The following is a 23,139-nucleotide window of genomic DNA, read 5'->3' as shown; positions in this document are numbered from 1 at the left end:
CTCTACCATGCTGAAAATAAATCACCCTTGAGGGTGCAGTCATTGTGGTGAATCCTTCCCCTGTTGATGAAGCCCAGCACGCTGTACGTGTTAACTATTACATTTTACATTGTCTTATACAATCACATCCGCATTCAAACACACACACACACACACACACACACACACAGAAACAGAAGAACACTCGCGCACACACACGACACACACACACACACACAGAAACAGAAGAACACTCGCGCACACACGTACAAACGCACACACACACACTGCAGTGGAGCAGGTTGAGAGCTTCAAGTTCCTTGGTGTCCACATCACCAACAAACTAGAACGGTCCAAACACACCAAGACAGTCGTGAAGAGGACACGACAAAACCTATTCTCCCTCAGGAGACTGAAAGATTTGGCATGGGTCCTCAGATCCTCAAAAGATTTTACAGCTGCACCATTGAGAGCATCCTGACGGGTTGCATCACCGCCTGGTATGGCAACTGCTCGGTCTCCGACCGCAAGGCACTACAGAGGGTAGTGCGAACGGCCCAGTACATCACCGGGGCCAAGCTTCCTGCCATCCAGGACCTCGATACCAGGCGGTGTCAGAGGAATGCCCTAAAAATCTTCAAAGACTCCAGCCACCCTAGGCATAGACTGTTCTCTCTGCTACCGCACGGCAAGCGGTAGCGGAGCGCCAAGTCTAGGTTCAAGAGGCTTCTAAACAGCTTCTACCCCCAAGCCATAGGACTCCTGAACAGCTAATCAAATGCCTACCCGGACTATTTGCATCTCAATTACCTCGACACCGGTGCCCCCGCACATTGACACATTGACACTGTACTCCTTGTATATAGCCCTGCTATTGTTATTTACTGCTGCTCTTTAATTATATGTCTTTCTTATCTTTTTTGTAACTTTTTTTTTGTAGGTATTTTCTTAAAATTGCATCGTTGGTTAAGGGCTTGTAAGTAAGCATTTCACTGTAACCTGTTGTATTCGGCGCGTGTGACAAATAAGATTTGATTTGGTTTTATTTGACATACAGGGACAGGATACTATCAGTAATTTAGCGGAGTGTCACACTTTCACGGTCTAATTATCTCCTGTGTTGCTGTAAACCTGAGCCTGGTGGCCCCTGCCTCGCTCTCATCCATAATAGCTCTGCAGTCACAGGACCTGCCTTTGACACGGTAATGGGGATTTCTCTCTCTCTCTCTGGTTCTTGTTCTCTCTCTTTCTAATTCTCTCTCCCTCCCTCTCTCTCTGGCAGCAGCAGACATGACCGGCGAGCTGTGATGTGATGAAAGCGTGCCTCCACAGCAGGCGCAGCCTGCGTCCCTCCCTCCCTCTGTCCCAACCATCATCAGTTTCAGGGACCACTTCCCTCATCTTCTATGGGGGGTGAGAACGCCCCCATCCACATTGACAGGGCTGTAGTGGAGAGCTTCAAGTTCCTCGGTGTCCACATCACTAAGGAATTGACATGGTCCACACGCACCAACACAGTCGTGAAGAAGGCACGACAACACCTCTTCCCCCTCAGGAGGCTGAAAAGATTCAGCACGGGTCCTCACATCCTCAAAAAGTTCTACAGCTGTACCATTGAGAGCATCTTGACTGTCTGCATTACCTCTTGGAATGGCAACTGCTTGGCATCTGACCGCAAGGCACTACAGAGGGTAGTGCGTACGGCCCAATACATCACTGGGGCCGAGCTCCCTGCCATCCAGGACCCCTAAACCAGGCCGTGTCAGAGTAAGGCCTTAAAAAAGGTCAAAGACTACAGCCACCCCAGTCAGACTGTTCTCTCTGCTACTGCACGGCAAGCGGTACCGATGCACCAATTCTGGAACCAACAGGAACCTGAACAGCTTCTACCCCCAAGCTTGCTAAATAGTTAGTTAAATAGTTAACCAATAGCTACCTGGACTATCTGCATTGACCCTTTGAACTCTTTTGACTCATTACATACGGTGCTGCAACTGTTTATCTATCCTGTTGCCTTGTCACTTTACCCCACTTAGAGTACATGTCAGTGGAGGCTGCTGAGGGGAGGACGGCTCATAATAATGGCTGGAATGGAGTGCATAGAATGTTATCAAACACATGGAAACCACGTGTTTGAAACCATTCCATTTATTCCGTTCCATCCATTACCATGAGCTGTCCTCCCCTCAGCAGCCTCCACTGCTATATGTATACTGAACAAAAATAAAAAGTTTTGGTCCCATGTTTCATGAGCTGAAAGATCCTAGAAATGTTCCATACGCACAAAAAGCTTCTTCCTCTCAAATGTTTTGCACAAATTTGTTTATATCCCTGTTCGTGAGCATTTCTCCTTTGCCAAGATAATCTATCCAAGTGACTGGTGTGGCATATCAAGAAGCAGATTAAACAGCATGATCATTACACAGGTGCACCTTGTGCTGGGGACAATAAAAGGCCACTCTAAAATGTGCAGCGATGCCACAGATGTCTCAAGTTTTGAGACAATTGGCATGCTGACTTCAGGAATGTCCACTAGTGCGATTGCCAGATCACTTAATGTTAATTTCTCTATCAAAAGCTACCACCAACGTCAGTTTAGTGAATTTGGCATTACATCCAACGGGCTTCACAACCGCAGACCACATGTAACCCCGCCAGCCCAGGACCTCCACATCCGGCTTCTTCACCTGCAGGATCGTCTGAGACCATGCACCCGGACAGCTGATGAAACTGAGGAGTATTTCTGTCTTTAATAAAGCTCTTTTGTGGGGAAAAACTCATTCCAAGTGGCTGGACCTATGCACTCCCAGGCAAAACCATGGCTGCACCCCTGCCCAGTCATGTGAAATCCATAGATTAGATTGTTGCGTTTATTTTTATTCAGTATACATATCTACCTCAATTACTTCATACCCCTGCACATGGACTCAGTACCCTGCATACATAGCCAAGTTATCCTTACTCATTGTGCATTTATTCCTTGTGTTATTATTTTTCTATTATTTCAAATTGTTCTCTCTGCATTGTTGAACAAAAATGTTTTGTCACATATACCAGATAGGCACAGTGAAATGTGTTATTTTATAGGGTCAGCCATAGGCAAACAATATTTGATTTGATCTAGTGCACCACAATGGAGCTTTGCCAACACCAACTGGTCAGAATTGAGTACTGCACTCAGAAATGTGATTTTTGTATTACTGCAATATTATTTCTCTAGTCTAAGATGTGGGGGGTTTATTTAAAAATATGTTTATTTCACTAGGCTAGTCAGTTAAGAACAAATTCTTATTTACAATGATTGCCTACAAGGGAACAGTGCCATGCTTTGTTCAGGGGCAGAACGACAGATTTTTACCTTATCAGCTCAGGGATTCAATCCAGCAACCTTTCAGTTACTGGCCCAACGTCCTAACGACTAGGCTACCTGTTATAAGCTGACATATGGAATTGTTTTAAGACGGTCATTCATAAAATGGCAAAAATGTAACAAAAAAAATCATAAGGAATAATGTTTTGAAGTGTCTGTCTTATATCTAGGATATATAAGACTGTTCAGGATATATACATACAAACACACACACTTATTTATACATACAATCCATTCGTAAAATTCTCAGACCCTGGACTTTTTGTTACATTACAGCCATATTCTAAAATGGATACAATTATTTATTTTTCCTCATCATTCCTCACACAATACCCCATAATGACATCACAATACCCCATAATGACAAAGCGAAAACAGGTTTAGCCATTTTCACAAATGTATTATAAATAAAACACAGGTGTACTCAGCCCCTTTCCTATGAGACTCGAAATTGAGCTCAGGTGCATTCTGTTTCCATTGATCATCCTTGAGATTTCTCCACTACTTGATTGGAGTCCACCTGTGGTGAATTCAATTGAGTGGACATTATTTGGAAAGGCACACACCTGTCTATATAAAAAGGTCCCACAGTTGATAGTGAATGTCAGAGCAAAAACCAAGCCATGAGGTTGAAGGAATTGTCCGTTGAGCTCCTAGACAGGGTTGTGTCGAGGCGCAAATCTGGGGAAGGGTACTAAAAAATGTCTGCAGCATTGAAGGTCCCCAAGAACACAGTGGCGTCAAGCCTTCTTAAATGGAAGTATAAACCACCAAGACTCTTCCTAGATCTGGCCCCCCTGGCCAAATGGGAAAGAAGGGTCTTGGTCAGGGAGGTGACCAAGAACCCAATGGTCACTCTGACAGAACTCCAGAGTTCCTCTGTGGAGATGGGAGAACCTTCCAGAAGGACAACGATCTCTGCAGCCCTCCACCAATCAGGCCTTTATGGTAGAGTGGCCAGACGGAAGCCACTTCTCAGTAAAAAGCACATGACAACCCACTTGGAGTTTGCCAAAAGGCACCTAAAGGACTCTCAGCCCATTAGAAACAAGATTCTCTGTTCTGATGAAACCAAGTTTAACTTTTTGGACTGAATGCCAAGCGTCACGTATGGAGGAAACCTGACACCATCCTTACAGTGAAGCATGGTGGTGGCAGCGTCATGCTGTGGGGATGTTTTTCAGCGGCAGGGACTGAGACTTGTCGGGATCGAGGGAAAGATGAACAGAGCAAAGTAGAGAGAGATCCTTGATAAAAACCTGCTCTAGGGCAAAGGTTCACCTTCCAACAGGACAATGACCCTAAGCACACTGCCAAGACAATGCAGGAGTGGCTTTTGGACACAGCTCAATGTCCTGTAGTGGCCCAGCCAGAGCCCAGACTTGAACCTGATCGAATATCTCTGGATAGACCTGGAAATAGCTGTGCAGCGACATTCCCCATCCAACCTGAAGGAGCTTGAGAGGATCTCAAATCAAAGTTTGTCAAGTGTGCCGAATACAACAGGTGTAGACCTTACAGTGAAATGCTTACTTACATGCTCTAACCAATAGTGCAAAAAAGGTATTAGGTGAACAATAGGTAAGTAAAGAAATAAAACAACAGTAAAAAGACAGTGAAAAACAGTAGCGAGGCTATATACAGTAGCGAGGCTATAAAAGTAGCGAGGCTACATACAGACACAGGTTAGTCAGGCTGATTGAGGTAGTATGTACATGTAGATATGGTTAAAGTGACTATGCATATATGATGAACAGAGAGTAGCAGTAGCGTAAAGAGGGGTTGGCGGGTGGTGGGACACAATGCAGATTGCCTGGTTAGACAATGGGCGGGAGCACTGGTTGGTCGGGCCAATTGAGGTAGTATGTACATACAGTATCTCACAAAAGTCAGTACACCCCTCATATTTTTGTAAATATTTGAGTATATATTTTCATGTGACAACACTGAGGAAATGACACTTTGCTACAATGTAGTGAGTGTACAGTTTGTATAACAGAGTAAATTTGCTCTCCCCTCAAAATAACACAACACACAGCCATTAATGTCTAAACCGCTGGCAACAAAAGTGAGTACACCCCTAAGTGAAAATATCCAAATTAGCCATTTTCCCTCCCCGGTGTCATGTGACTCGTTAGTGTTACAAGGTCTCAGGTCTGAATGGGGAGCAGGTGTGTTAAATTTGGTGTCATCGCTCTCACACTCCCTCATACTGACTGGCCACTGGAAGTTCAACATGGCACCTCATGGCAAAGAACTCTCTGAGGATCTGAAAAAAATAATTGTTGCTCTACATGAAGATGGCCTGGGCTATAAGAAGATTGCCAAGAAAGACCCTGAAACTGAGCTGCAGCAGGGTGGCCAAGACCATACAGCGGTTTAACAGGACAGGTTCCACTCAGAACAGGCCTCGCCATGGTCGACCAAAGAAGTTGAGTGCACGTGCTCAGCGTCATATCCAGAGGTTGTCTTTGGGAAATAGACGTATGAGTGCCGCCAGCATTGCTGCAGAGGTTGAAGGGGTGGGGAGTCAGCCTGTCAGTGCTCAGACCATACGCCGTACACTGCATCAAATTGGTCTGCATGGCTGTCGTCCCAGAAGGAAGCCTCTTCTAAAGATGATGCACAAGAAAGCCCGCAAACAGTTTGCTGAAGACAGGCAGACTAAGGACATGGATTACTGGAACCATGTCCTGTGGTCTGATGAGACCAAGATAAACTTATTTGGTTCAGATGGTGTCAAGCGTGTGTGGCGGCAACCAGGTGAGGAGTACAAAGACAAGTGTGTCTTGCCTACAGTCCAGCATGGTGGTGGGAGTGTCACGGTCTGGGGCTGCATGAGTGCTGCTGGCACTGGGGAGCTACAATTCATTGAGGGAACCATGAATGCCAACATGTACTGTGACATACTGAAGCAGAGCATGATCCCCTCTCTTCGGAGACTGGGCCACAGGGCAGTATTCCAACATGATAACGACCCCAAACACACCTCCAAGACGACCACTGCCTTGCTAAAGAAGCTGAGGGTAAAGGTGATGGACTGACCAAGCACGTCTCCAGACCTAAACCCTATTGAGCATCTGTGGGGCATCCTCAAACGGAAGGTGGAGGAGTGCAAGGTCTCTAACATCCACCAGCTCCATGATGTCGTCATGGAGGAGTGGAAGAGGACTCCAGTGGCAACCTGTGAAGCTCTGGTGAACTCCATGCTCAAGAGGGTTAAGGCAGTGCTGGAAAATGATGGTGGCCACACAAAATATTGACACTTTGGGCCCAATTTGGATATTTTCACTTAGGGTGTACTCACTTTTGTTGCCAGCGGTTTAGACATTAATGGCTGTGTGTTGTGTTATTTTGAGGGGACAGCAAATGTACACTGTTATACAAGCTGTACACTCAGTACTTTACATTGTAGCAAAGTGTCATTTCTTCAGTGTGTCACATGAAAAGATATACTCAAATATTTACAAAAATGTGAGGGGTGTAGTCAGTTTTGTGAGATACTATATGTACATGAATGTATGGTTAAAGTGACTATGCATATGATAACCAGAGAGTAGCAGCAGCGTAAAAGAGGGGTTGGGGGGGGGGGGGGTCACACAATGAAAATAGTCCGGGTAGCCATTTGATTACCTGTTCACGAGTCCTAGACTTGGCACTCCGGTACCGCTTGCCATGCGGTAGTAGAGAGAACAGTCTATGACTGGGGTGGCTGGGGTCTTTGACAATTTTTAGGACCTTCCTCTGACACCGCCTGGTGTAGAGGTCCTGGATGGCAGGCAGCTTAGCCCCAGTGATGTACTGTGCCGTACGCACTACTCTCTGTAGTGCCTTGCGGTCGGAGGCCGAGCAATTGCCGTACCAGGCAGTGATGCAACCAGTCAGGATGCTCTCGATGTTGCAGCTGTAGAACCTTTTGAGGATCTGAAGACTCATGAGGGGGAATAGGCTTTGTCGTGCCCTCTTCACAACTGTCTTGGTGTGTTTGGACCATTCTAGTTTGTTGGTGATGTGGACACCAAGGAACTTGAAGCTCTCAACCTGCTCCACTACAGCCCCGTTGATGAGAATGGTGGCGTGCTCGGTCCTCCTTTTCCTGTAGTCCACAATCATCTTAGTCTTGGTTACGTCGAGGGATAGGTTGTTATTCTGGCACCACCCGGCCAGGTCTCAGACCTACTCCCTATAGGCTGTCTCGTCGTTGTCGGTTATCAGGCCTACCATTGAGAGCAAAACGGGAGGCCAAATTGTTCGGAAGCTACAGCCATTTTCATGAATAGAACGATTTTCGGGATGGCTCAGTCTGACAAACGCCGCTGTAGCTCAGCCACCTTCCACCGCAGATGTGGAAGACCGCCACAGGTGGATGCGGTAGACTGAGACAGGTGGATGCGGTAGACCGCCACAGGTGGATGCGGTAGACTGAGACAGGTGGATGCGGTAGACCGCCACAGGTGGATGCGGTAGACTGAGACAGACAGTTCTAGCTTAAACCGACAGATTTTGATGGGGATGTTTTTATTACGTTTCTTATGTTGACGCACTGGTGCATCAATAGACTAAATGGGGATTTATATACAGAAAGTGCTTTTTGGAGTGCTTTGATTTAAGTTGCCCTTACCCACTGATACAGGGTCAGATATCTTTCATACCTCCAATGGTTGAGGTAGGATTGGGGCTAGGATAAACTGATCCTAGATCTGTGCTGAAGGTAAACTTCTACCCAGAAGGCTACTTAATGAATTAGTTAGTTTTTGCTCAGTATAGGAGTTAGGTAGAGAATGGACAGAGGGGGATAAGTGAGATATTTGAGTGGATCCTGCATCGATCCCAATACAGTGTGTTAATCTAGTGAGTTCCCCTCTGGCAGAAAACCCTGGCTAAACACAATACAGTGTGTTAATCTAGTGAGTTCCCCCTGGCAGAAAACCCTGGCTAAACACAATACAGTGTGTTAATCTAGTGAGTTCCCCCTGGCAGAAAACCCTGGCTAAACACAATAGTGTGTTAATCTAGTGAGTTCCCCCTGGCTAAACAGTGAAACAGCAGAACAGACGTTGGCCATTATAAAACCACGCTGAGCATATGAAGGGGGGGGGGGGGCCTAAACCTTGAGATTGACTTTGGGTTCAGCATTGCCAGGCAGTTTTGCCTCTATAACAGAGATATATAGATTATATCTAGTGATTTGGGGTTGGGCTGTGTATACAGTTTAAATCCAATATGGAACCTGCTTAGCAATGAGAGGTAATACGCCGTTTCATTTCACATAATTTGTTCTAGGACTCGAAAGAGAGCAGGAAGGAATGGCTTGTGCTGAGCAAGTTGATTTAGCTATCACTAGACATGCTGTCAGCTTTACTGACGGACAACGTAAAAAGGAATTATGATATGGCCTTCTATTCCACCCAGACTGTTTTGCTTTAATCAATGGCTGTAAATCAAGTTCTTTCTATAGGATTGCTTCAAGGTTCTACAATCTTTACAAACTAAGGCAAATTACATGTTTACTACAAAATTAAATATTTTATTTGCTGTACATGAATTGTGACTGACATTTCATTCAGATTTTCCTCCCGCATGACATGAAAATGTAGTGTAGACTGAGCGTTAAATTTAAAAAATACACAGAAAAATCCAAACTTTACAAATAAAAACTCAAGACAACAGGACTACTGTTGAATTGATGGCAGTGAAAAATTTGGTCTGATCGTACTCAGACAGACATAAGTAGAATTCTTCATAAGCTGCGAAAAAAACCCAGCAGATGCTCCCAATATATACAGCATGTAACATCTACACAATTCATAATATGTTGAATCCTTAAGATGCAAAACTGTTGGCAGGTGGTACTTTATACACAGACAAATGTTTTCCCACAATATCCAATAATGTGCAAAAGAGTGGGATTGCATGGACATGATTGCACAACAACCAGACATTTTGACCCATCGCTACTGACCTTGGCCATGCTAAAATATAGTTAACATCCACCGTTCCTTCCTTCCTTCCTTGAATCGATAACACATCTGACAGCATTGGTTAGGTGAAAATGGTATCATGTCTCCTTGAGGAGGGAAGGAAGAAAGGGAAGACAGAAAAAGCGAGAGCGGTGTATCCTTGTCAAAATAGTAACAGAGATGAAAGATGAGACTATACATGGAATACTACAAGAGGTGGGGGTCTCAGAGTGAAGGAAACATCATTAGGGCCAGGGTTTAGCCATCCATCCAGTCATAACCAATGGACCCGCTTGACTTGATCCTCGTCCTGTTCTCACCGGCCAGAAGAGCGGAGTTAGTTCAAGACTGTAGGCATCATCTTGTTAAAAAAAAAGGCACACTACGGGTCCTCCCGAGTGGCGCAGCGGTCTAAGGCACTGCATCGCGGTTCATTCCCGGGCTGTGCCACAACTGGCTGTGGCCGGGAGTCCCATAGGACGGCGCACAATTGGCCCAGTGTTGTCTGGCTTAGGAGGGTTTGGCCGGGGGCGTGCTTTACTTGGCTCATTGCGCTCTAGCGACTCCTTGTGGCTGGCCAGGTGACTGCAGGCTGACCCTGGTCGCCAGTTGAACAGTGTTTCCTCCGACACATTGGTGCGGCTGGCTTTCGGGTTAAGCTGGCGGGTGTTAAGGAGCGTGGCTTGGCGGGTCATGTTTCGGACTCCACCTTCGCCTCTCCTGAGCCCGTAAGGGAGTTGCAGCGATGATACAAGATCATAATTAGGGAGAAAAAGTGGGGGTAAAACACACTAAAGAAGACCCAGTACAACACCACTCCTCCTCACAACCAGAATTTTCTCCTCTCGTTTCCAGTTCAGAGAAGGAATGACACTTGTTGGCCTCGCAGATTATATTAACATACAAAGAGCATTAGTCAGTCACCGACCCTACACACCCTGACCTGTAGCTCTCCAGGACCAGGCTTGGTCAAGTCATCATCTGTTATCCAGGGTGAAAAAGTACAGCAGGCTGTGAGGGACATTAGGAGTGTTTGATAGTGTATTTGCCTTTCTGCAGCTGAGAGATGTAGAGTTTGGACTTGCTGCTGTCAAGCCGTTTGAACCACACCACATCATGGTTTATGGTGGTTATGGCACTGTGCGGAGAGACGGAAGAGGATTGGATAATAAAATATATGAATTTACATTACATACACCTATATGCCTCCTTACACCAATTCACTTACAACACTTGAATCTAGTGTATGAATGTAAACAGTTTATCCACACAAGATCATGCTCCCACACTCAAATGTGTCACATGCAAATATACATACAGAAATACACACACACACACTTACCTCAAAGACATCCGCATATGCACACACCATTTGAAATCATACATTTCCTACACAGACGCCAAGACACACACCTGGTAGGGTGTTGGTCCTTCTTGTTGATACACAAGGCCTGTCCTCTGCACTACCACTGGCTGTCATAGAACAGTCTGCCCTCCTCAGACCTCGCCAGATGGTGGTGTCTGTCAGCCTTGGTAGGGACTACACACACGTCATAATGAAGGTACAACAGTTGTAAGCACTATGTATTAACATATACCCACACTATCTAAATAGATACATTCAGAAAGTCTTAAGGGGTGAAACTAAGCTGGTACGATCCGGGACGGGGGGCTGTGCCATACCGGTTGAACAAGAGCCTATCACAATAATTAACACAAATATGCCAAGGAAACTGTAGGCTGCTACACTATTAATTAGCATTACAGCATGTCACCTACATGAAACACTGGCAAATGGACTTAAAACCTGGAGAATACTCTCCAAACTGATTTTGATAAGTTAATTTTTGCGAAGGCAGAGATGAGTGGCCGAGACGTGCGCAGATCCATCAATTCAGGTTACCAAAAATATATACACACACACGAAGTCAGAAGTTTACATACACTTAGGTGGTGCACTTCACAAAATAGATGGCATCATGAGGATGGAAATTATGTGGATATATTGAAGCAACATCTCACGACATCAGTCAGGAAGTTAAAGCTTGGTCGCAAATGGGTCTTCCAAATGGACAATGACCCCAAGCATACCTCCAAAGTTGTGGCAAAATGGCAACAAAGTCAAGGTAATGGAGTGGCCATCACAAAGCCCTGACCTCATCCTATAGAAGATTTGTGGGCAGAACTGAAAAAGCATGTGCGAGCAAGGAGGCCTACAAACCTGACTCAGTTACACCAGCTCTGTCAGGAGGAATGGGCCAAAACATTTGACCCAAGTTAAACAATTTAAAGGCAATGCTACCAAATACTAATTGAGTGCATGTAAACTTCTGACCCACTGGGAATGTGATGAAAGAAATAAAAGCTGAAATAAATAGTTCTCTCAACTATTATTCTGACATTTCACATTCTTAAAATAAAGTGGTGATCCTAATTTACCTAAAACAGGGAATTTTTGATAGGATTAAATGTCAGGAATTGTGAAAAACTGAGTTTAAATATATTTGGCTAAGGTGTATGTAAACTTCCGACTTAAAACTGTGTGCGTGTGTGTGTATGTATATACAGTGCCTTGCGAAAGTATTCGGCCCCCTTGAACTTTTCGACCTTTTGCCACATTTCAGGCTTCAAACAAAGATATAAAACTGTAATTTTTTGTGAAGAATCAACAACAAGTGGGACACAATTATGAAGTGGAACGAAATTTATTGGATATTTCAAACTTTTTTAACAAATAAAAAACTGAAAAATTGGGCATGCTAAATTATTCAGCCCCCTTAAGTTAATACTTTGTAGCGCCACCTTTTGCTGCGATTACAGCTGTAAGTCGCTTGGGGTGTCTATCAGTTTTGCACATCGAGAGACTGAAATTTTTGCCCATTCCTCCTTGCAAAACAGCTCGAGCTCAGTGAGGTTGGATGGAGAGCGTTTGTGAACAGCAGTTTTCAGTTCTTTCCACAGATTCTCGATTGGATTCAGGTCTGGACTTTGACTTGGCCATTCTAACACCTGGATATGTTTATTTGTAAACCATTCCATTGTAGATTTTGCTTTATGTTTTGGATCATTGTCTTGTTGGAAGACAAATCTCCGTCCCAGTCTCAGGTCTTTTGCAGACTCCATCAGGTTTTCTTCCAGAATGGTCCTTTATTTGGCTCCATCCATCTTCCCATCAATTTTAACCATCTTCCCTGCCCCTGCTGAAGAAAAGCAGGCCCAAACCATGATGCTGCCACCACCATGTTTGACAGTGGGGATGGTGTGTTCAGGGTGATGAGCTGTGTTGCTTTTACGCCAAACATAACGTTTTGCATTGTTGCCAAAATGTTCGATTTTGATTTCATCTGACCAGAGCACCTTCTACCACATGTTTGGTGTGTCTCCCAGGTGGCTAGTGGCAAACTTTAAACTACACTTTTTATGGGGCTTTCTTCTTGCCACTCTTCCATAAAGGCCAGATTTGTGCAGTATACGACTGATTGTTGTCCTATGGACAGAGTCTCCCACCTCAGCTGTAGATCTTTGCAGTTCATCCAGAGTGATCATGGGCCTCTTGGCTGCATCTCTGATCAGTCTTCTCCTTGTATGAGCTGAAAGTTTAGAGGGTCGGCCAGGTCTTCGTAGATTTGCAGTGGTCTGATACTCCTTCCATTTCAATATTATCGCTTGCACAGTGCTCCTTGGGATGTTTAAAGCTTGGGAAATCTTTTTGTATCCAAATCCGGCTTTAAACTTCTCCACAACAGTATCTCGGACCTGCCTGGTGTGTTCCTTGTTCTTCATGATGCTCTCTGCGCTTTAAACGGACCTCTGAGACTATCACAGAGCAGGTGCATTTATACGGAGACTTGATTACACACAGGTGGATTCTATTTATCATCATTAGTCATTTAGGTCAACATTGGATCATTCAGAGATCCTCACTGAACTTCTGGAGAGAGTTTGCTGCACTGAAAGTAAAGGGGCTGAATAATTTTGCACGCCCAATTTTTCAGTTTTTTTATTTGTTAAAAAAGTTTGAAATATCCAATAAATTTCGTTCCACTTCATGATTGTGTCCCACTTGTTGTTGATTCTTCACAAAAAATTACAGTTTTATATCTTCATGTTTGAAGCCTGAAATGTGGCAAAAGGTCGAAAAGTTCAAGGGGGCCGAATACTTTCGCAAGGCACTGCATGCATGCATGCATATATATAATTATTTTTTTTAACAAATGACTTTCCATTCATCAACTGGCAGGTGCACAGTATGGAAGCAGGAATTATTTTAGAGTGGACGAATATACGCAGGTGATTGACAATCAGATGAAAACATCATGACTAGTTATGTTAATGGCACATCAAAATAATACATTTTAAAAGATAAATGGCAAATCTTTACTATTGGGCCCACAGAGATCCTATTAACTGAATGGGGACGCTGCACGTCATCCTATTAACTGAATGGGGACGCTGCACGTCATCCTATTAACTGAATGGGGACGCTGCACGTCATCCTATTAACTGAATGGGGACGCTGCACATCATTCTATTAAATGAATAAGGATTCTATATGTCATTCTATGTCTAGCCCCCCCAAAAAAAAAAAAAAAATAAAAATAATGTAAACATAGAAGGTACAGGTGAATTTGTTTTATCTACTTTCATCCCTGCTCTTAATATAATGTGGGGCCAGATACTGTAACAAACGAAAGACATAAATCTGAGATTCTTACCATCAACCTTGACCCTGTGCGACCCCAACGTCGCCTCCGCCTGTGGTGCATACAGAACAAGATTGAAAAGTTAAATTCCAACCCTAACAAAATTACAACAAAGACTTACATTTGGTTAACTCAAATACCTTTCGTATTGCTGTCCAGTCTTCAAGTACATCAAGGTCTTGCAACATATAAACAATATATGGACGTGAGAAGGGGTTAGGTAAAAAAGTAAAGTTCTTTATTGATATTAGCACTGACCGTATCTAATACAGCATTGATAGAGTAAGACGGGTAGAAAGAAAGGATATCAGAGACAACAGGCTTCTTTTTCTTGACAGGGCAGAAGGGATCCTTCTTCTTGTTCTTCCGTGAATGTAAACCATCGTTCCACAGTTCTGGAATGCAGAGACAGAGCAAAAAGAGTGCAAAGCCACTCAAGACAGTTAGTGCCTTCAGAAAGTGTTCCCACCCCTTGACTTTTTCTACATTATGTTACAACAGGAATTAAAAAAATTGGGATTTTTGGTCACTGGCCCACACACACACACAATACCCCATAATGTCAAAGTGGAATTATGTTTAGACATTTTTACAAATCAATTAAAAATGAAAAGCTGAAATGTCTTAAGGTAATAAGTATTCAACCCCTTGGTTATTGGCAAGACAAAATAAGTTCAAGAGTACAAATCTGCTTAACAAGTCACATAATAAGTTGCTTGGACTCACTCTGTGTGCAATAATGTTTAACATGATTTTTGAATGACCTCATCTCTGTACCCCACACACAGATTATTGTAAGGTCCCTCAGTTGAGAAGTGAATTTCAAGCCCTGATTCAACCACAAAGACCAGGGAGGTTAACCAATGACTCAAAGAATGGCCCCTATTGGTAGATGGGTAAAAATAAAAAGCAGACATTTAATATCCTTTTGAGCATGGTGAAGTTATTAATTACACTTTGGGTGTATTGATAAACCCAGTCACTACAAAGATACAGGCGTCCTTCCTAACTCAATTACAGGAGAGGAAGGAAAATGCTCCGGGATTTCACCATGAGGCCAATGGTGACTTTAAAACAGTTTGATTTTTATTTAACTAGGAAAGTCAGTTAAGGACAAATTCTTATTTACAATGACAGGCTACCCCGGCCAAACCCGGACGACGCTGGGCCAATTGTGCACCGCCCTATCGGACTCACGATCATGGCCAGTTGTGATACAGGTCGAAATCGAACACAGGTCTGTAGTGACACCTCTAGTTACGCCACAATACTAACCTAACTGACCGAGTGAAAAGGACGCCTGTACACAATACAAATATTCTAAAACATGCATGCTGTTTGCAACAAGGCACTAAAGTAAAACTGCAAAAAATGTGGCAAAGCAAATTACTTTTTGTCCTGAATAAATAAATGTTAAGTTTGGGGCAAATCCAATACAACAAATTACTGAGTACCACTCTCCATATTTTCAAGCATACTGGTGGCTGCATCATATTATGGGTATAATTTTAATCATTAAGGACAGGATTAAAAAAAGAAACAGAATGGAGCTAAGCACAGGCAAAATCCTAGAGGAAACCTGGTTCAGTCTGATTTCCACCAGACACTGGGAGATTAATTCACCTTTCAGCAGGACAAGAACCTAAAACACAAGGCCAAATATACACTGGAGTTGCTTAGTTAGTTTTGACTTAAATCTACTTGAAAATCTATGGCAAGGCCTGAAAATGGTTGTCTAGCGATGATCAACAACCAATTAAACAGAGCTTGAAGAATTTTGAAAATAATTAAAAGAAATGGGCAAATGTTGCACAATCCAAGAGAGAAAAGCTCTGAGAGACTTACCCAGAAAGACTCACAGCTGTAATCACTACCAAAGGTGTTTCTACAAAAGTACTGACTCAGGGGTGTGAATACTATTGTAAATTAGATATTTCTGTATTTCATTTTCAATTAATTTGCAAAAATGTAAAAAAATATATATATATATTTTTACTTTGTCATTATGGGATACCGTTTGTAGATGGTGAGAGAAAAAAATATAAATTGAATACATTTTGAATTCAGTCTAACACAAGATGAGAAAAGAAGAAACACACTGCTCTTGATAGGATCACTGCTCTTTAATAAGCTTTACGTATCGACCTCAAGGCCTTTGTCAGAGCTTTTGTGTGCGTTTATAATTTGCACCCTTATGTAGACATAGCGCCACCCTCATCGATTCAATGATAATCGAATGGGGTTGGAGTCGAGGGAAAATAAGCAAGTGTTACCAAATATAACAATGTGCATTTCATAAGTATTCACATCAAAATGTGGAATAAGTCAAAGGGTATGAATACTTTGTGAAGGCACTTTCAATCCGAGCTGGTATACCTAAGATTGTAGGGTATGCAGGTTTTTTTCTCTCCAGCCCTGCATTTAAACACCTAATTCAGCCCTGCATTTAAACACCTAATTCAACCCATCAACTACCCTCCATTACCTTCATTCAGGAGTGCCAGTAAAAGCATTTACTTAGATTAACAGGCCTTAAAGTCATTTCCAACTAATATTGACTTTACAGTAATAGCCCTTCCTCAAGGTCCTCTGTATATAGTTAACAGGATCAGAGTACTGCATATAGCCCAGGGCTATAGCCTCCACAACGCCTCCTGTACCTGAGGTGATGTCGATACTGTGTCGGTCCTCCTCCAGGCGTCTGATCTTCTCCTCTAAGTCACTGTGCACCGTGTCAAACAGCAACAGCTTCTCACTCTGGGAGGAGACACAGAACATGGATGAGTACTGTAGTACTACCAAAGCCACGGAGAGAGACCCTGGTCCAATACATACAAAAATGCACCTTTGCTGATTGCATAACTACAAAGCATTCTACATTATTTTCCAGTAGTTTGCCATGCAACCTTCATTAGTAACTAGACAAGTTAAAGCAAGGATTCAAACCAACTGCTTTCTACAGCCCGAAACCTCAGACAGGGCCAGAGACAAACAATGATTTAATTCCACATTTGAGCACTGTCACATTATTCACTGGCCCAACAATTGGCCCTTGGGGATCAATAAAGTAGTATGGTATTAATTGACCCCGACCTCCCAGTGTTGGCAGGCAGCCTGGATCTCACAGTCGTACTTGTTCTTCACAGACTCAAGACACAGCTCTTGGTAGATCCCTAGAGAAAATACAAGACAAGGAAAACATCTCTTTACTCTTGGCACCCTTCAGAAGGTTTGACGTCACTGAGAACAGAGCCATACATCTACAGTGTAACAGTACATTGTATTTAAGATACGATAGTACTTCATTCATTTCACAGGGGGGACATTTTATTGCACCAGCCAACACATACATTACCAATAAATACACCATTAAAAGGACAAACAGACATTCAAAGCATCACATCAATGAATATAAAAAGTGTTTGTGTTAAAAAGGATAAGCGGAAACGTTATGTTTTAGACCTGGCTAAAATAAATCTGCCATAGCACTGTGATGCTCCAGGGACTGTGGAGGGGGTGTATAGTCTTGGCCATAGCACTGTGATGCTCCAGGTACTGTGGAGGGGGTGTCTAGTCTTGGCCATAGCACTGTGATGCTCCAGGGACTGTGGAGGGGGTGTATAGTCTTGGCCATAGCACTGTGATGCTCCAGGTACTGTGGAGGGGGTGTCGAGTCTTGGCCATAGCACTGTGATGCTCCAGGTACTGTGGAGGGGGTGTCTAGTCTTGGCCATAGCACTGTGATGCTCCAGGTACTGTGGAGGGGGTGTCTAGTCTTGGCCATAGCACTGTGATGCTCCAGGGACTGTGGAGGGGGTGTCTAGTCTTGGCCATAGCACTGTGATGCTCCAGGTACTGTGGAGGGGGTGTCTGGTCTTGGCCATAGCACTGTGATGCTCCAGGCAGGTACTGTGGAGGGGGTGTCTAGTCTTGGCCATAGCACTGTGATGCTCCAGGGACTGTGGAGGGGGTGTCTAGTCTTGGCCATAGCACTGTGATGCTCCAGGGACTGTGGAGGGGGGTGTCTAGTCTTGGCCATAGCACTGTGATGCTCCAGGCAGGTACTGTGGAGGGGGTGTCTAGTCTTGGCCATAGCACTGTGATGCTCCAGGGACTGTGGAGGGGGTGTCTAGTCTTGGCCATAGCACTGTGATGCTCCAGGCAGGTACTGTGGAGGGGGTGTCTAGTCTTGGCCATAGCACTGTGATGCTCCAGGGACTGTGGAGGGGGTGTCTAGTCTTGGCCATAGCACTGTGATGCTCCAGGCAGGGACTGTGGAGGGGGTGTCTAGTCTTGGCCATAGCACTGTGATGCTCCAGGCAGGGACTGTGGAGGGGGTGTCTAGTCTTGGCCATAGCACTGTGATGCTCCAGGCAGGTACTGTGGAGGGGGTGTCTAGTCTTGGCCATAGCACTGTGATGCTCCAGGTACTGTGGAGGGGGTGTCTAGTCTTGGCCATAGCACTGTGATGCTCCAGGCAGGGACTGTGGAGGGGGTGTCTAGTCTTGGCCATAGCACTGTGATGCTCCAGGCAGGGACTGTGGAGGGGGGTGTCTAGTCTTGGCCATAGCACTGTGATGCTCCAGGCAGGGACTGTGGAGGGGGTGTCTAGTCTTGGCCATAGCACTGTGATGCTCCAGGGACTGTGGAGGGGGTGTCTAGTCTTGGCCATAGCACTGTGATGCTCCAGGCAGGGACTGTGGAGGGGGTGTCTAGTCTTGGCCATAGCACTGTGATGCTCCAGGCAGGGACTGTGGAGGGGGTGTCTAGTCTTGGCCATAGCACTGTGATGCTCCAGGTAGGGACTGTGGAGGGGGTGTCTAGTCTTGGCCATAGCACTGTGATGCTCCAGGCAGGTACTGTGGAGGGGGTGTCTAGTCTTGGCCATAGCACTGTGATGCTCCAGGGACTGTGGAGGGGGTGTCTAGTCTTGGCCATAGCACTGTGATGCTCCAGGCAGGTACTGTGGAGGGGGTGTCTAGTCTTGGCTATAGCACTGTGATGCTCCAGGCAGGGACTGTGGAGGGGGTGTCTAGTCTTGGCCATAGCACTGTGATGCTCGCAGGTACTGTGGAGGGGGTGTCTAGTCTTGGCCATAGCACTGTGATGCTCCAGGCAGGGACTGTGGAGGGGGTGTCTAGTCTTGGCCATAGCACTGTGATGCTCCAGGTACTGTGGAGGGGGTGTCTAGTCTTGGCCATAGCACTGTGATGCTCCAGGCAGGGACTGTGGAGGGGGTGTCTAGTCTTGGCCATAGCACTGTGATGCTCCAGGCAGGGACTGTGGAGGGGGTGTCTAGTCTTGGCCATAGCACTGTGATGCTCCCAGGGACTGTGGAGGGGGTGTCTAGTCTTGGCCATAGCACTGTGATGCTCAGCAGGTACTGTGGAGGGGGTGTCTAGTCTTGGCCATAGCACTGTGATGCTCCAGGGACTGTGGAGGGGGTGTCTAGTCTTGGCCATAGCACTGTGATGCTCCAGGCAGGGACTGTGGAGGGGATGTCTAGTCTTGGCCATAGCACTGTGATGCTCCAGGGACTGTGGAGGGGGTGTCTAGTCTTGGCTATAGCACTGTGATGCTCCACAGGGACTGTGGAGGGGGTGTCTAGTCTTGGCCATAGCACTGTGATGCTCCAGGTACTGTGGAGGGGGTGTCTAGTCTTGGCCATAGCACTGTGATGCTCCAGGTAATGTGGAGTGGGTGGCACTGTGATGCTCCAGGTACTGTGGAGGGGGTGTCTAGTCTTGGCCATAGCACTGTGATGCTCCAGGTAATGTGGAGGGGGTGTCTAGTCTTGGCCATAGCACTGTGATGCTCCAGGCAGGTACTGTGGAGGGGGTGTCTAGTCTTGGCCATAGCACTGTGATGCTCCAGGCAGGTACTGTGGAGGGGGTGTCTAGTCTTGGCCAAAGCACTGTGATGCTCCAGGCAGGTACTGTGGAGGGGGTGTCTAGTCTTGGCCATAGCACTGTGATGCTCCAGGCAGGTACTGTGGAGGGGGTGTCTAGTCTTGGCCATAGCACTGTGATGCTCCAGGGACTGTGGAGGAGGTGGCACTGTGATGCTCCAGGTACTGTGGAGGAGGTGGCCAGTGTTGGCTTCTATACTCCTAAGCTTTCTGAGGATCCGCTTATCCAGGATGGGCTCTAGACTGTCCTGGTGAGTGCCGATGATAGATCCAGCCTTCTGAGACTATAGACAACTTATATAAGCAGATGTTTGTTAGTTATATTTGGAGGAAGCCTACCCAGGAACCCGGTCATCTAGGGAACACACAACTAAAATGTTAGAAAACCACTGATCTTTCTGACGTTGACATCAGCCGCCTGTCACAACTAAAGTTAAATGCAAAGTCGGACGTTAGTTTCCAATCTAGTGTAGGCAATGTGACATGGAAACTCACCGCCCACTTTAGTTCTGATTTGCATATTCTCCTGTAGGTTGGCAAGTGGTTCCAGATACTCTTGGGCACAGGCTGCTATAACCTCCTGTAGCTTTATATCCACCTGACAGAGCCTCTCCTTGTACAGCCTGGTCATAACGGGATAGACAGGGGTGAGCCAATATAGCAGCATCATCAGTAGCTAGTTAACTTGGCTAAAACATGCACGTAAACATGGACCAGAAATCAATCAATCTGGTAAGAGTGATTCAATTCAATGTCTTTACTGTTCTTTCAAGTCGCCGAATTGCTTCTCCAGGGTGGTCATCTCGTCCATGCATTCCACTCGTCTTCTCTCGCAGTCCTCATCGTTCATCTCTGTTGACAAAATGAACATGTCAACTGTCAGACAACTCCAACACAGTAAACACAGTAGAAGCAGCTAGCTAGCAACTATAGCAACATGGCCACGCAGCATCACTTTCGTCATAAAGGAGACCATCATCAAAATCGCCATGAATACTGTACTAAAACACACGTAAAACATTTTGAAACTGCATAACAGCAAGCTGCATTTGGCCAAGTTAAATCTAGCTAGTTACATTTATTGTATTCCTTACCCGAGCTGTCTCCATCGTCAGATACAGAAGAGCTGACAGTGTCTTCTTCGTCCGTGCTACTAGCGTCTTGCTCTGGGAAATCAACCTCCATATTCTTCGTGGTTGCTTTCTTTCTTTTCGCGAGCTTGCACTTATTAAATTACTGATGATAGGTTGGCGACCTAAACTGTGTCAAAATAAGAGTGTTTTATCAATATAAACAAAGACGGCTAAACAACTAACTAGATTGTTAGTTAGCTAAATAGCTAAAACAGAGCAGAAACTGGACAACGATTTTTATAACTGACCCAAGATAGACCACAGCCTGTCGTTTCTAATGGGAAGTATTTAGTCTTCTTCTGTGGATTTTATATGGCGGTTGGCAACCAACTTTAAGGTGCATTACCGCCACCAACCGGTCTGGATTGTGGACCAGAGACAGTGAAGGTTTTATTCTACCCAATAATCTAGTCTCCCCAACGAAACGAAATACATAATTAAATACTACATCCTCTGAAGATGTCCCAGCAGTTCACTTAATCCTGGCTCTTCAACCCCATTACTCCTCAAATCTAATAACAATCGCTACTTTTCTCTCACATATTTCTGGCACTGAAATAGAACAGCCACTGTCTCCATCTCCTTCTGACAATGATCACACCTCCCAGCCGGATGTTTCCCCACCACTTTCAATGTGCTATTTAGCCTTGTGTGTAACAGTCTCAGCCTTGTGACTACACTTTCCTCCTTTCTCTCTCGGCCTGAGGACCTCCCTGCCCCCACCTTTTCCTTGATCTTATACAGGTGTCAAAACAAATCAAATCAAATTTTAATTGGTCACATACACATGATTAGCAGATGTTACTGCGGGTGTAGCGAAATGCTTGTGCCTCTAGCTCCGACAGTGCAGTAATATCTAACAAGTAATATCTAAAATAATGACACAACATATACCCAATACACACAAATCTAAGTAGGAATGAATTAAGACTATATACATATGGACGAGCAATGTCAGAGCGGAACGGACTAAGATACAGTAGAATAGTGCAGAATACAGTATATACATATATGAGTGATGCAAGATATGTAAACATTATTAAGTGAATGAGATACCATAGAATAGCATAGAAACAGTATATACATATGAGATGAGTAATGCAAGATACGTAAACATTATTAAGTGACTAAGATACCGTAGAATAGTACAGAATACAGTATATACATATCAGATGAGTAATGCCAGATATGTAAACATTATTAAAGTGACTAGTGTTCCATTCCTTAAAGTGGCCAGTGATTTCTAGTCTATGCCTACAGGCAGCAGCCTCTAATGTGCTTGTGATGGCTGTTTAACAGTCTGATGGCCTTGAGATAGAAGCTGTTTTTCAGTCTCTCGGTCCCAGCTTTGATGCACCTGTACTGACCTAAGCCTTCTGGATGACCTAAGCCTTCTGGATTTTTCCAACTTAATTGAGGAAAATAAGAACAATCCGAAATTTCTTTTTGATACTGTCGTAAAGTTAACTAAAAAGCAGCATTCCCCAGGAGAGGATGGCTCTCACTTTAGCAGTGATGAATTCATGAACTTCTTTGAGGAAAAGATCATGATCATTAGAAAGCAAATTACGGACTCCTCTTTAAATCTGCGTATTCCTCCAAAGCTCCGTTGTCCTGAGTCTGCACAACCCTGCCAGGACCTAGGATCAAGGGAGACACTAAAGTGTTTTAGTGCTATATCTCTTGACACAATGATGAAAATAATCATGGCCTCTAAACCTTCGTGCTGCATACTGGACCCTATTCCAACTAAACTACTGAAAGAGCTGCTTTCTGTGCTTGGCCCTCCTATGTTGAACATAATAAACGGCTCTCTATCCACCGGATGTGTACCAAACTCACTAAAAGTGGCAGTAATAAAGCCTCTCTTGACCCAGAAATTATAAAAAAACTATCGGCCTATATCGAATCTTCCATTCCTCTCAAAATTTTTTGAAAAAGCTGTTGCGCAGCAACTCACTGCCTTCCTGAAGACAAACAATGTACACGAAACGCTTCAGTCTGGTTTTAGACCCCATCATAGCACTGAGACTGCACTTGTGAAGGTGGTAAATGACCTTTTAATGACGTCAGACCGAGGTTCTGC

The 23,139-nt window shown here is 44.7% G+C and overlaps 1 protein-coding gene across 2 annotated transcripts; it reads right to left on the bottom strand.

Moving 5' to 3' along the window:
• Nucleotides 1–8,855: 8,855 nt before the first annotated feature.
• Nucleotides 8,856–21,348, bottom strand: LOC106608221 (breast cancer metastasis-suppressor 1-like protein-A). Of its 2 annotated transcripts, none has more exons than XM_014206052.2 (10): nt 21,015–21,348; nt 20,682–20,772; nt 20,416–20,543; nt 17,106–17,185; nt 16,673–16,769; nt 14,321–14,407; nt 14,153–14,217; nt 14,025–14,073; nt 10,723–10,849; nt 8,856–10,447 (listed from the first exon to the last, which is right to left on the bottom strand). In XM_014206052.2, exons 1-9 carry the CDS (start codon nt 21,103–21,105, stop codon nt 10,773–10,775), a joined length of 765 nt encoding a protein of 254 aa, XP_014061527.1. In that variant the 5' UTR covers nt 21,106–21,348; the 3' UTR covers nt 8,856–10,447; nt 10,723–10,772. The 2 variants fall into 2 exon arrangements, with proteins under 2 accessions (XP_014061527.1, XP_014061528.1); XM_014206053.2 differs by having other exon boundaries at nt 14,025–14,064.
• Nucleotides 21,349–23,139: the final 1,791 nt, after the last annotated feature.

This window comes from Salmo salar, chromosome ssa06 (assembly GCF_905237065.1).
Source record: "Salmo salar chromosome ssa06, Ssal_v3.1, whole genome shotgun sequence".
Lineage (NCBI taxonomy): Eukaryota > Metazoa > Chordata > Actinopteri > Salmoniformes > Salmonidae > Salmo > Salmo salar.
Note: the sequence above shows the minus strand (reverse complement) of the source record. Positions and strands in the feature narration are given on the sequence as shown.